The sequence below is a fragment of the Phyllobates terribilis genome, unplaced genomic scaffold (genome assembly GCF_046119375.1).
Source record: "Phyllobates terribilis strain yellow unplaced genomic scaffold, ASM4611937v1 Scaffold_7239__1_contigs__length_39032, whole genome shotgun sequence".
NCBI lineage: Eukaryota > Metazoa > Chordata > Amphibia > Anura > Dendrobatidae > Phyllobates > Phyllobates terribilis.
The window spans coordinates 24,639-39,033 of NW_027369980.1; the positions used below are offsets into that span (position 1 = coordinate 24,639).

Here is a 14,395-nt window from a genome sequence, read left to right on the forward strand (position 1 = left end):
CTATGGTATTTGAAATAATAACAGGTATAGTAATCTTAGCTTTCATTTAAAATATGGTGAAAAGCTTTGTGGATTGAATCATAGGAATATAACTTTAAATTCCAATCATTTTTCTGTGGAGATCTGACTTCTATAGATTTTATCTTTGCAAAAAGATAGACCAGCTACTATTTTCTTCTCCTCTAATATAATATAACAAAAAATCCACTCTAAGTGAAACCTATTAGAAAATATCATGAAATACTGGTTGATACTCTGATCCCTCTTACCGAAACTAAAATGCTGTTCTTCTGAAGCAGCAATATATAAAATTATAAATGGCTGACGGAGAGGAAATTCAGCCACTTGTTTGTGACAATGGAACTGGAATGGTCAAGGTAAATAACCAACTCTTCCGTTTAAATTTAAACTTATCACAATCCTATTTCTCACTGTATTTTTTTTTCTTTAGGCTGGATTTGCAGGAGATGATGCTCCTAGGGCAGTTTTTCCAAGTATTGTTGGCAGGCCTCGTCACACAGGTGTCATGGTTGGAATGGGCCAAAAGGATGCATATGTGGGAGATGAAGCTCAATCTAAAAGAGGTATCTTGACCTTGAAGTACCCAATTGAGCATGGTATAGTCAGCAACTGGGACGACATGGAGAAGATCTGGCATCACACATTCTACAATGAACTCCGTGTTGCCCCAGAAGAGCACCCAGTTCTTCTCACTGAGGCACCACTAAACCCAAAGGCTAACAGAGAAAAAATGACCCAGATCATGTTTGAGACCTTCAATGTCCCAGCTATGTATGTTGCCATTCAAGCTGTTCTCTCACTATACGCCAGTGGTCGTACAACAGGTTCGTACCATATGACAATATTTAAAACTTACCTTAACATTTGTTTTCTATGGACCAACTCCCTTACGAGTTACTATAAGCAACTCAAAAGTAAAAACTAATCATTAATCTTACACTCTGTTGTGAATGCTTTATTAGTCCACTCCTAGGGTTAGTGAATTGTCTTTTTTCCATTTTGGGGTGCTTATTGTGTGCCCATTGTCTTTGAACATTTTGTTTTACCATATATATCATTCTTCAGTTACTCCCTTATATGTCGTTTGAAGCATGTTTTACTTTACCTTTTTAAATGAAGTTTTGGAACAAATGAAGCGGCTTTCTTCTCATACCCAAAAGATTGATTGTTTATGATTCGGGAAAGAAACCATTGTTTGTACCAAGTAGATGATTTCCCTCTTTTTCTTCTATTTTTAGACTATTTAAAAGAAGTTTTATTCTATGATATACATATTTCAAGATGCTTTCTAGAAAAAAGTTGTTTTAATGGATGATTGCTAATAAAAATAAAAGTAAAAAGATATGTCTGATTCCCGAATGGTTCAAAAAAGTGAGTATCAACAGGGGATACTAACTCACCTTTTTTAACATTGAACCATTCAAAAATCTGACAAACAATTTTATTTCCCTTTTCTTAATATTCTATGATACTCTTAGCATCACCATTGAGGATGCGCAAATCCAATGGCTAGTTAATAGGGATATTTGTATAAAAATTGTTTCTCCTCAACTTGTGTTGTGTGAATATTTATTATAGGCACATCATTTTATCATCCGTTTTGCTCTGTGTGGCAAACTAATTAGTCTAAGTTCATTTAATGCAGGTATTGTGCTCGATTCTGGTGATGGTGTGAGTCACACAGTCCCAATTTACGAAGGGTACGCCCTCCCACACGCCATCCTCCGTTTGAATCTCGCCGGTCGTGATCTAACCGAATACATGATGAAGATTTTAACCGAGAGAGGCTACACATTCACCACAAGTGCTGAACGGGAAATTGTGCGTGACATCAAGGAGAAGCTCGCTTACATCGCCCTCGACTACGAGCAAGAAATGGAGACAGCAAAGAGCAGCTCTTCAGTTGAGAAGACATACGAATTGCCAGATGGACAGGTCATCACCATTGGAGCTGAGAGGTTCCGTTGTCCAGAGGTTCTCTTCCAGCCTTCAACCATCGGTATGGAAGCTGCAGGTATCCATGAGACTACCTACAACTCCATCATGAAGTGTGACGTCGATATCAGAAAGGATCTCTACGGTAACATTGTGCTTAGTGGTGGAACTACCATGTTCGCTGGTATTGCTGACCGTATGAGCAAAGAGATCACAGCTCTTGCACCCAGCAGCATGAAGATTAAGGTACCCTTTTTTTTTGTCAAGCATTCAATTTATACAGATCTTTATAACAGCTAGAATGGTAAGATACTTATAAAAAAATTAAGATATTCTAGTCATGAAAAAATTAGAGAACCTTTTTGAGCGGAAATATGTATAATTTTAGCCCTCTGTATCAAAAAGGTTATCTTTTTTTCAGCCATCAATTCTTGCTAATTTGGTTGGATTTTTCCAAAAAAGCTCCTACTAATTAAATGCACTAGTGTTCTAAAATAAAATTATTCAATGTACCATGATCAATTAATTAAGGATATATTCTTGTTCATTTTTTATTTTCTTAATGGTTGTGCAATGATGTAGAATGACAATCTTTTTGATATGGAGAGAGTATTAGGTAGACTGTAAAACAGTACAAAACAAAATGTTCTTGAGTTTGTAACTGAAGGTAAAACACATTACACAAAAGACAACGAATCAATTTATCAATTCTTTCATATTTTCGTATTTTAAATTTTCATAGCTCCACCTCTAGGTTGTAGCTAGAAATATAAGTGACAATATCCTAGAATATATCTAATCTACTGTTATGACTGTGATTAAGGTTGTTGCACCACCTGAGAGGAAGTACAGTGTCTGGATTGGAGGTTCTATTTTGGCTTCCTTGAGTACATTCCAGCAGGTAAACTTTCTTTAATCTGTCATAACTCCATGTTAATAGTATTTTGATTAGGGTAATAATATGTCTTTTTTTTTATATGTTTGTTGATACAGATGTGGATCTCAAAGGGAGAATACGATGAAGCGGGTCCATCAATCGTTCACCGCAAGTGCTTTTAAATACGACAATGATGCTGTGCATTGGCGAGCAGTTTTTTTGTATTTGTGGTTCGTTGTCATTCTATCCGTTTCCCTTCAATTTTTAGTGTGCATCTGCTTTGGTTTAGAGGAGAGATGAAAGTTGTGTCAACTCTGGAATTAAAGCTTTTGTATTGCTTGGCGTAGTTTGTGTTATTGGTATTTGTATTGAATGTTATTTGTGAAAGTTTGTTGCATTTGAATTTTACAAAAGGAGCAAGGTTTCTAATACTTTATACTTTTGGTTCAGTGGGATGTTGAAGCTTCTGTTATTGTGTTGGCACCTCCTGTTTGTATCAAGGACGTTAAATGTCATTATCCAGTCCAGTAAATAAAAACAGGTGGGGTATGATCAAACTCGGCAGTAGCTGTCAAAAAATGCAGATTACAGTGACAAAAATTTGACCTAGTTGTCACACATTTTTCAATAAGGTCAAACTATTTTTACAGGACAAATACAGTGAATTTGGTCCAGCAGTAGTTCTAATTCCTGTTTGTATTCAATGTAATTTCCCAAAGTTTATCAGATTTTAATCAAACAGGACTACATTACTACTGTTTTTAGGTTCACCAGAACGTTGATTCCTTAATACGAAAAAAACATTAATCAAATAAACGTAACTATTTTTACAGGAATTCCTCCTTGCAATCTTAACTCTTAAGATCTAACTTTCAACTTTTTAAAACTCAAGAGTTAAAACTATCCAAATTTTTATATTTAGTAATTTAAATATGGAGGTACTCAATAAAATCATAAATAAAATCCTGAATTCAAATAAATTGGAAACTGTTATATGCTAGAAAATGTCACAAATTTAATATTATCAAACCGATTTAGTATTTTTAAATATTTTAGGGAATTGAGACGTCCTAGGAATTTCTGGTTTTTATTTTTATTTTTATTTTAGAGTCCTTTTAATTAGTGAGCGGAAAATGAAAAATGCTACAGTTACTTGTAATTGTGAAATTTGAGTTGCAGCAACTCACAGTGTAATAGTGTATATGCTTACTACTACTAGTAGTAGGAGTAGCAGAATTGACAACGGCACCGCCTTTACGCAATATTCTCCACTTTTCCCTATTTCCCAAACCGCTTCATAACAATCGGAGATAAACACGAAAGCGAGATCTCGGAGTTGCTTGCGGTAAGCGTCATCAATCCTTTCTTCTTCTTTCGGAGATCGTCGATCATCATATAAATTCTAAAGCGTATCTGCACAGTAGGTATCTAGCTAGTAGAATTACGATCGCTGAGTGGATTTAGGTACTGTTTTGGGCTTGAATTGTGTTTGCATGCATCTGATCTAGGGTTTGCTCTCCCCTTTTGTTTGAATTACCAACACTCCAGTGGAATATTTTACTGCTTGGTTGCTTACTAACAGTTAATTGAAGTGAATACGAACTCTGTTCATGGAGATGATCTCTCTCTTGCATGAGTGAATTTTTCATGTTTTGACGAGCTTCTGTGTTATCGATCATTCCGATTTCCTTTGAATTCCAGTAAAAAACATTCTTCAAATCTTCTCGTGCTCAATTTTACGCTGACAAACTTCAAATTGCAGCTCAAGTATCATAACTACTAATAACAGAACCTTCTGATTGATTTGTCTGATTTGATTTCTAGCCTTACCGTGGAGTTCTCTTTGCTGTAAAATTTCAGTTCATCACATACTAAAACATGGCGGATGCAGATGATATTCAGCCACTTGTTGTCGACAATGGAACAGGAATGGTCAAGGTTGGTACCCAATTCAAAGTTTAAGCTTATGACTCATGGTATTCATGTTGTAATTCTAAGCAATCCGTGTCACTGTATTTTCCAGAAACTCCATTGTAAGGAGTTTATTATGTTTCAAGTATGGATATGATATGAGTGTTGATAAGAAGAAAAGTTGTAGATAAACGTTATCTTCCTTGATTTTAATAGGCTGGGTTTGCTGGGGATGATGCACCAAGAGCCGTTTTTCCAAGCATTGTTGGCCGGCCCCGCCATACAGGTGTGATGGTCGGTATGGGCCAGAAAGATGCATATGTTGGAGATGAAGCCCAGTCTAAACGAGGTATTTTGACCTTGAAATACCCGATTGAGCATGGAATAGTGAACAACTGGGACGACATGGAGAAGATTTGGCACCACACGTTCTATAACGAGCTTCGAGTTAGTCCTGAAGATCACCCTGTGCTCCTGACAGAGGCACCACTTAACCCAAAGGCTAATAGAGAGAAGATGACACAAATCATGTTCGAAACATTTGAAGTTCCTGCTATGTATGTGGCCATCCAAGCTGTTCTCTCACTCTATGCTAGTGGTCGCACTACAGGTTTGATGCAATCCTTTTCTCAAGTTTGAAGTTTATTAGATATTAATTATAACTTATAAGGTTTGCCAAAGTGTGTTTAATTACCATGTTTTGTTCATGGCCCATGGGCACAGACTAGAGTAATTATAAGGGCATCTCCAGTGACAAGTTATAATTAGCATGTGAACGAGTAGTTTAGCATGACAAATTTGTACTATTTAGCAATTGTTATTTTTAGCAAATCAACCAACACCAACAAAGGTCGTTATTATGTTATGTTTTTTGCACATCTCAGAGCTAGCAAAATGCTACTACCTCCGTCTATAAATAAGTGTCTTTTTAGCCAAAAGAATTTGTGATATAAGTGTCATTTTAGTTGTTATGGTGACACTTTATCCAATGTACCCTTAATTATCAATGGATTAATAGTTACCAAAAAGCTCTTTTAGCAACTAGAAAGGGTTTATTTTGTTGTAAACCTTAAGTGACACTTATTCTTAGATAGAGGGTGTCTTTAGAATGCTAAACTTAGGATGTGGTCCAAAAAAGCAAATCTTAAGAGAATATTATCCATTTTATTGTTTTTAGCTCGTCAATTCAACTAACCATTGGAGATCCTTGAGTCTATTTCAGGTATCGTGCTAGATTCTGGTGACGGAGTTAGCCACACAGTTCCAATCTACGAAGGATACGCACTCCCACACGCTATTCTCCGTTTGGATCTTGCCGGCCGTGATCTGACCGACTACATGATGAAGATTCTAACCGAAAGAGGCTACACACTAACAACAACCGCTGAACGCGAAATCGTTCGAGATATCAAAGAAAAGCTCTCTTACGTTGCTCTTGACTATGAGCAAGAGCTCGAGACCTCTAAGAGCAGTTCCATGGTGGAAAAGAGTTACGAGCTTCCTGATGGACAAATCATCACCATTGGCTCTGAACGGTTCCGTTGTGCTGAAGTCCTTTTTCAACCCTCAATGATTGGAATGGAATCTCCTGGGATTCATGAGACCACGTTCAACTCGATCATGAAGAGTGACGTGGATATCAGAAAGGATCTTTATAATAACATTGTTCTTAGCGGCGGTTCGACTATGTTTCCTGGGTTGGCTGATAGGATGAGTAAAGAGATAACCGCTCTTGCGCCGAATAGTATGAAGATTAAAGTTGTTGCTCCGCCGGAGAGGAAGTATAGCGTTTGGATTGGTGGGTCGATTTTAGCTTCGCTCAGCACTTTCCAACAGGTGAGTGATGATGTATATACATTAACTTTGATAAATATGGGTTGAAATCTTGTTTAATTATGCTGTTTGTATTCAGATGTGGATTTCCAAGGCTGAGTACGATGAATCCGGCCCGGCAATCGTTCATCGCAAGTGCTTCTGAGCTTTGCTAATTCTACTGGTAATTAGCAGCCTAAAGTAATTTCGATGAGATTAATTCTGTAAGTTTCTCATAATCAGTTTGCTTTAAGGTACCAATAACGGAGTTGCAGGCGAGTTCGGTGTAGTATAACCCCTAAATAAAACCCTGTGAGTTGTCTCTAATTTAAGTATGGTTGTGGACTGATGTGTAGTAATATGGATATGTAACGTAGTAGTAATGCTATGTTGTGTACGTTACGTGAATGATTTGGTGCACTTGTACTGTTCTACATGCACAATAATTTGTGCATTGTTTGCAAGCTAAGAAATTTACAACGTGGTCGTATCATGTAAAAAATGGAGTATGTTCCTGAAGATCCACATTATTTTGGAGTTATTAATACAGAAACAGTGAGATCGACCGAAAGAACCATGTACCTTTTGAAGGGAGTTCTATAGAATTCGAAGTTTTGACAAATTAGGATACTCTGATGCATTTGGCCACCATGACCACTATGAATTTTGTGTTTGATAACGAAAGAACGTGACGCCATATAACTAATTTACAGATTTGTCACTAGCATTTGGACAGATTAGATCGTATAGGGTATGATTTCGACTGATTAGATCGGATTCGGTATGATTTGAAAGGTCGGCAATTTAAAGGTTGGTAAAGAAGAATTGGATTGTTCTCACTTTCTCATTTTTTTTACCCGGGCAACTGCCCTACTATATTCTCATTTTACAAAACACTATAAATACATTTCTATAATTTTTTAGATAGAACAAATTACTTTGTATGAGCAAAAAATGTCTAATAGTCAAGAAGAAGATAGTAAAGTTCGTAAAAAATGTCTAATAGTCAAGAAGAAGATAGTAAAGTTACGGAAGATTATGAGGAGTACGTTGATAGTGATGAAGAAGAAGATAATGATAATGAGTTTGATCATTTGCCCGACGATGATGATTTTGACGTTGATAATTTTCCGGTTAGTAAACTTATTTTTCATATATTTTTAATTTGCATTACTACTATATATTTATACATTTTTATCCCTCATTTGTAGTAGATATAATTTGGTAAATATAATTAGATGTTTGAATGAGTATATTTAAACAAAAAGTAAAATTTGGAAAATGTTTGAAATTACAGGGAAAATATTGTGGAAAGGAATTCGAGACTAACTTGAAGTGGGAAAGTCGAGATGATTTGGTTGATTGGGTAAAGAAATTGGGGAAAGAGTTGATGATGTGTTTAGTTATTCAACGAAGTACCATTAGATATGTTAGCTTGACTTGTGAACATTTTGGAGAGCGAAGATTGAGAAAGAAAAAATGTGCTTACGAAGATGAGGGGGAACTGGAGATTGTTGTGGAAACTCGTGAAGGGAAGCATACTAAGAAGTCGGGGTGCACATTTAGGCTCGTAGCTGTACCGGAGAAGAAGAGTAAGCATAAAACAATTGACCGCAAATGGATATTGCGCATAGTGAGTGGTGTACACAACCACAAATTGTTGACTCACTTTCAAGGGCATGCAATCATCGGTCAATTAACCGAGCAAGAGAAGATATTGGTGCGGAGCTTAGGTGAGTCATATGTTCCCTCATCTGCTATAGGTGATGCATTGAAAATCTCATTTCAGGGGAATGTCACTTCGCCAAAACAAGTTTCAAACTATCTACAAAAAGTGCAATTCGTGAACCGTGGGGATTTGACGGTCACCCAATGGACGCTCAATTTTTAAAACTACGCAAATATGAAGTCTTTACATTGAGAGAAAATCGGACCAATGAGGTGGATGTCTTATTTTTTTCACACGTTGACTCATTGAAGCTTCTTAAGAGGTTCCCGTATGTTATCGTCATAGACGCCACATACAAGACAAACAAGTAAGTGATACATCATTTATAGTTTATCAGAATTTATCAAAATTTGGATATGTTCTTATGTTTCTTGTATTTTAACGTTAGGTATAACATGCCTTTGGTAGAGATTGTCGGTTTTACATGTACTCACAAGACATTCAACATCGCATATGCGTTTACCAAGAAAGAAGAGATTGTTCATTACACTTTCATCATGAGAAAGCTTCGTTATTTGTGCAAGGAAGCTGGAGTTATGCCAACGGCTATAATGACCGATCGAGAGCAATCACTGATCAATGCAATCCATATTATATTTCCAGAGGCTAAACACTTGTTGTGTTGGGTTCATATAAAGCACAACATTGAAACTTATTGTTCCCCTATTTTGAAGAATACGGAAACAATAAAAGCTTTTTGTGGACAATGTTGGGGACTCTTTTGCTCATATACGGAAGAAAGCTATGAAAAGAAGCTTGATGAGTTGAAGAATTCATGGAAGCCCGGGTTGGTTGGATATGTTGAGAAGTGGTGGCTAACACCTTACAAGGAAAACATAGTTAGAGCTTGGACTGACCACCATCTCCACTTTTTCACAAGAACAAGTAACATGTATCGTAATTGTAAAACCTTATATATATTTTCAGATGATCGATAAATTACTGTATTATTATTGTTGTATGTTTTGAAAAGGTTCGAGGGTATGCACAAGGTGTTGAAGAGAATTGTGGATTCAAGTATAGGCGGGTTTAGCAGAATGGTGGTCCGAATCGACTCCGCGATTGACAACCAACTTTGTAAGATTAAGGCAAGCATGGAGATATCACGGATCAAGATGCCCACACGATACACCAAGATGAAACTACATATCAAGATTGTGTTTTCTAGACTCTTTTATAGAGTATCAGATCGGGCCTTGATGACCTTGTATCATATATACGAGCTATTAATTGCGGGAAAATTTAAAGAAGAGTGCGATGATTACTGGATAACAGATTGTCTTGGCCTACCTTGCCTTCACACAATTGCTAGAGCTATCATTGAGAGGAAGCCAATCAGGCCTTCTGAGATACACCGCTTTTGGAAGCATATTGATTGGGATAGGATAATCCGTTCTGACGCCGACAATATTGCAGGTGATGATGTCAATATGACTGTTGGAGAGATGAGTTGCAACGAGTTTTCCCAAAAGTTTCAAAGAGGTGAGCTAAAGAAATCAACAATAGAGCATATGAGTGAAGTTTTCACAGACTTGGAGTACCCTAACGAGACAACCTTGTTGGAACCCACAATGATCAAGCCAAAAGGAAGACCCAAGGGGTCCACCAAGTGGTCCACGAAGAGAGATCCGAGTGGGTTTGAGTATGCGAGAGAGGATGTGGATAAGATGGAAAAGGCGAAAGAAGTAAAGAAGGGAAATAAAAGGGGGAGTCAAGTAAGAAGTCAACGAAAAGAGAAAGAAGAACATGATGATGTAGAGGGGGAGTCAAGTTTATAACGATCATGAAGAACTATCCGGATCACAATCTGTCGGGGAACCAATCACTCATTTGGGGATGGACTTTGGAGTCAACAACATTGATAAATTTTGGTATCCGTTCATTAAGGAGGTGAAGGATGTAGCTGGAGACGGACATTGTGGGTATCGTTCGATGAGTGTACTTTTGGGTGAAAATGAAGAAAACTACAAGAGGATTCGACTCACTTTGGCATCTCACTTGGTTGCCAACAGATCCTTGTATGAACCCGCGTTGGCAAGACTAAATCCCGGAAAGTCATATGATAGCTACGTAATTTCAGTGAATTACAAGTTGAGCCCTTGCCCATAGAGTTTCTGGTGCGATATGCCAATGGCCGGTCTGGCATTTGCAATGGTTTATCAAATAGCTTTGGCATTCTTGTCTTGGAATGGTCCGTGCTTATGCTTTCCAATTATGACATCGCAATCAAGACTGGATGGTGATGGACTTCGGATATTGGCAATGGCTCAAGTAGGCAAACAAAACCACTTCATACCGGTATGTCTACCTTTCACTTTTTTATTGTAGATATGGCTTACAAAACCACTTCATATTAACATATTTGAGCTACCTTTCACTTTATTTATTATAGATATGGCTTACTGATGGAAGTCCTCTCCCCCCAACTCCATATGCATGGCAACAATTTAAACATATAAGTGTAGAAGGTTGGGACGAAACATTTGCTTCAAGGATTTCAATGTTTAGGGACTTTCGCGTTGCATATGGTCGATCGGCTCATAGTTTGGTTTAGGATTCATGTTCATTGTACTTGGTTGAAGTAGTTTAGTTGGTAGAAATATTTCAATGTTTAGGAGACAGAGTTTCATTGTACTTAGTGGAATACATTTAGTTGATTAAGTTTAATTTGAACTAAATGGCAAGAAACGATATACATCCATAAAACACATCCAGAAACACCAAGAACTGGTATATATCCAAAAAACATATCCAGAAACACCAAGAAACGTTATACATCCGCCTGACCGCTACCACCGCCTACCTCATGTACAGAATCATGAAAAATGTGCTCTGAAGGCTCTGTACGAGGGGAAGATGGAGGACTAAGGGCTCTATAACCTGTCAACTGTAATGCGAAGTTCAAAAGATCAACCTTCACGTCATCCGATAGATCGGATCTCCTAGCGACATACATCTGGATCTTTGCACCAACAGTTTGAGCACACTGTGTTAAATAAAAACAAACATAAGTATTAAATAGGTCAAGTCAGCGTAATAATAAAAATTAAATTTATGCAACATATCGTCGTAGGGTCTGGAGGTAACGGTAATGGGTGAGGTCCTATGAAGGATCGGTAATCGACGTAAGGATGTGACATTTGCTTCCACCAGTCTAGATATTCTGGATGACACTCCCATGGTGGTATGGCCTCTGGAAAATCACTGAGCACTATCAACGGCATTGGAGTGTCTCCCCACTGTAGCGCATCATCAAGTTAGGATAATGTCACCGAAGATCGTAATGAAGAGGTACGTGTCGCTGTAAGGGGAGCGGGCGGTGCGTCAGGTATGCCTTGCCTACGACCAAACTGGCGCAGTACTCTATCAGGGAGATACGGCTCATGAATTTGATCGTACTCGATCACGCCTCGAAATCTCGACGAAGCGAAATGCGGGTCGTCAAAATTGATCTCACCCCATGGCGTCCAATGAATCTATATCATGGATATACATCAATAAAAGGTAAAAAGAAGTAACAGAAAAATTAGATAACAAGATACATATTAATATTAGAACTTACATCAACAACCGTGTACTGATCAAGAAGTTGGCGTAGTTTGATCAACCGCTCCGGATCACTACCTTGAGGGGCCTCGACACCATCTCGTGCAGCCGCGCGAGTATCCATCTTCTCTTTGATATCGAAAGAAGCATGGCCTCGTAAGGTAGGAAAATAGTGTCAGATCCAAGACTACGTAGAAATTAAAATTAGACTTGTTTGCCTCAAAATAAATGCAAACTCCAAGAATCGAAATAAACTTGTATACCTTCAATAGAAGCATAGGACCGGAGATGGAAGCAGTTAGACCTCGTGATCATATCCACCTCGTGATCAATGGGGCTGACCAATATTAGGCCGCCGTTTGTGGAGAATCATCGATGATCATATCCACCTCTTGTATCTTTCCAACCATTCCATCCTCAGTGCTCAGATTATTTGACAAAGAAGTCACCTCTTCCTCAATTAACATCTCAGAGGAAATAAAAATCCCTGGACTTTTTCTTTGACAAACCTCATCTTTAGAAGCAGACACATGGCCCAAAACCTTTTCATCAGAGGTAGGTGTATTCTTAACAACCCAAATCTCCCTGTTTAGGCTCATTGTTTGATTACAAAAAAATCGGCCCACCCCCTTCTTCAAACTCCTTTCTAGCACGTTTGGGTGGGACTAATTCACTACACACTTTTGGTCCAATCAGCCGGCCCAAACCCTTCTTTCCTTGTTACATTCCAACCTCCTTGTTACTAGGTTTTGGCGATCCTACGACTACAACAACTTTATGCAGATTTTTGACAGGCGACAAAGCTATTTTATGGCGTCAACATCACTCATTCCCTTCTCGTTCAATCCTACATTCTGACCTTCCTCTGTTCATGTTGCTCGATTGACATTAATGTACGTCTCCTACATTCCCTTCTCGTTCAATCCTACATTCTGGGAACTCCACCTTGATCTTACCAGACAAAAATTCTTCAGATAGCTTCGCCATGCTGACTCCGGCGTCACCTACCACAATCTATTTCCACGTTCTTTGAGGGTCAGGAGGTTTCTTTGATGGAACTGAGGAGTTGGAAGGATCAACAACCATCACCACCGGCGAGGATTGGGTATCGGGGACAAACTCAGATGCCAGATTCATCAGAGGGAAGAATATGAGGGTCGGATATTACGAGAGTTCAAAAGTGTACATAGAGCTTTTCTTATCCCTCCCTTTCTCTTTATCCTATCTATGGAATACTTAGCATGTAATTTGTATATGAAAGTCAAAATATGAATTGTAGAGTTGTCATCAAACTCACCAATGATGGAACTTATCTTCCTTTCAATAGTCTCACTGACAATACTATTATTGCTAATGCTACTTAGCATAATATGTGATATATTCATGATGTTCTTCAAAAATTAACTAGCTTCTCTAGGTTGGCTATCAACTATCATAAATGTTCTTTCCAGACTTCGGATAACATTTCTCAAGCTAAAAAACAATTACTCGTATCTATTCTAAACATCATGTAATGAAAACTATGGAAAAAGTACCCAGGGATCCCAATCATTTCTAATAGTGTTAAATGATTGCTTTGATTACACTGTTGCTAAGCTCAAATAACAGCTTTCCTCTTGGAAAGAAAATTCCTTGTGTATGGAATCAGATTGATGACATCAACATAGAGTTTTTTTTGGAATAAGCCTAATTCTATTGCCCCTCCATTTTGTCATGAGACAAAAGTTGTAGACCTAAACCTATACAAGGCTTCTCATCTTAACTATTCTCTTCAGATGAAATTACTTTGAAAAATTCTCTCTTTCCCCACCAATATGTGGGTTCGTCTCATCACCGAGAAATTTAGGTAATTCAAACTTTTTCTCATATAAGAAGAAAAAGCATCAATCCTGGCAATTCTCTCCAGATGAAATTACTTTGAAAAATTCTCTCTTTCCCCACCAATATGCGGGTTCGTCTCATCACCGAGAAATTTAGGTAATTTAAACCTTTTCTCATATAAGAAGAAAAAGCATCAATCCTGGCAATTCTCTCTCTTGTTATATTACAAGACATTTTCAGTACGGGCACGATGTGGATCGTCGGTAATGGGTGTTCTATTAACTTTTGGACTGATAATTGGATTCCGGACATGGATACCCGCCCTTAAATTGACCCGACAATCCATTACAGTTCCCTCAAAGTTAGTGCGTTTATCACCCCCACTCACCAGTGGAATCCGCTTTGAATGACAACTCTTCTTTCAGTACATATTGTAAACCAGATAATCCAAATATACATCTCTTCTCAAATACTGAGGACCGACTTATTTAAAAACAATCACCTTCTGGGATTTTCCCCCACTAAATCTTCCATTCCCCTGATTACTCAATACAACCTCGTCAGCTCAAACTCCATTAATGACATTAATTGACGTATACAAATCCCCCGAAGTCATACTTTTCTTTGGAAATCCCTGTCTGATTGCCTTTCTACAACTGAGCGGCTTAACCCTGACGTAAATTCAGTTCCAAACCCGTGCTCTCTTTGTGGTGCACCGTCTGAGGATGTTTATTATATATTTT

At 38.0% G+C, this 14,395-nt stretch overlaps 2 protein-coding genes across 8 annotated transcripts; both read left to right on the forward strand.

The window, feature by feature from the left end:
- The first annotated feature begins 317 nt into the window (after positions 1-317).
- LOC141251582 (uncharacterized) lies at positions 318-3,015 on the forward strand. 4 transcript variants are annotated; one of them, XM_073670364.1, is made up of 6 exons: positions 318-377; positions 452-845; positions 1,667-1,842; positions 2,008-2,202; positions 2,780-2,857; positions 2,950-3,015. In XM_073670364.1, exons 1-6 carry the CDS (start codon positions 318-320, stop codon positions 3,013-3,015), a joined length of 969 nt encoding a protein of 322 aa, XP_073526465.1. The 4 variants fall into 4 exon arrangements, with proteins under 4 accessions (XP_073526465.1, XP_073526463.1, XP_073526464.1 ...); XM_073670362.1 differs by having other exon boundaries at positions 452-647; positions 759-845; positions 1,667-2,202; XM_073670363.1 differs by having other exon boundaries at positions 452-523; positions 647-845; positions 1,667-2,202.
- A 1,696-nt stretch (positions 3,016-4,711) lies between these two features.
- Positions 4,712-6,722, forward strand: LOC141251583 (uncharacterized). Of its 4 annotated transcripts, none has more exons than XM_073670368.1 (5): positions 4,712-4,771; positions 4,961-5,354; positions 5,967-6,126; positions 6,319-6,580; positions 6,657-6,722. In XM_073670368.1, the coding sequence occupies exons 1-5, from the start codon at positions 4,712-4,714 to the stop codon at positions 6,720-6,722; spliced, it is 942 nt and encodes a 313-aa protein (XP_073526469.1). The 4 variants fall into 4 exon arrangements, with proteins under 4 accessions (XP_073526469.1, XP_073526467.1, XP_073526468.1 ...); XM_073670366.1 differs by having other exon boundaries at positions 4,961-5,156; positions 5,268-5,354; positions 5,967-6,580; XM_073670367.1 differs by having other exon boundaries at positions 4,961-5,032; positions 5,156-5,354; positions 5,967-6,580.
- The last annotated feature ends 7,673 nt before the right edge of the window (positions 6,723-14,395 follow it).

Coding starts and splice junctions, on each gene's coding strand:
- LOC141251582 (XM_073670361.1), top strand. CDS start 318: ATGGCTGACGGAGAGGAAATTCAGCCACTTGTTTGTGACAATGGAACT. Junction 846..1,666: donor CGCCAGTGGTCGTACAACAG/GTTCGTACCATA, acceptor CATTTAATGCAG/GTATTGTGCTCGATTCTGGT. Junction 2,203..2,779: donor CCAGCAGCATGAAGATTAAG/GTACCCTTTTTT, acceptor ACTGTGATTAAG/GTTGTTGCACCACCTGAGAG.
- LOC141251583 (XM_073670365.1), top strand. CDS start 4,712: ATGGCGGATGCAGATGATATTCAGCCACTTGTTGTCGACAATGGAACA. Junction 4,772..4,960: donor ATGGAACAGGAATGGTCAAG/GTTGGTACCCAA, acceptor TGATTTTAATAG/GCTGGGTTTGCTGGGGATGA. Junction 6,581..6,656: donor CGCTCAGCACTTTCCAACAG/GTGAGTGATGAT, acceptor GTTTGTATTCAG/ATGTGGATTTCCAAGGCTGA.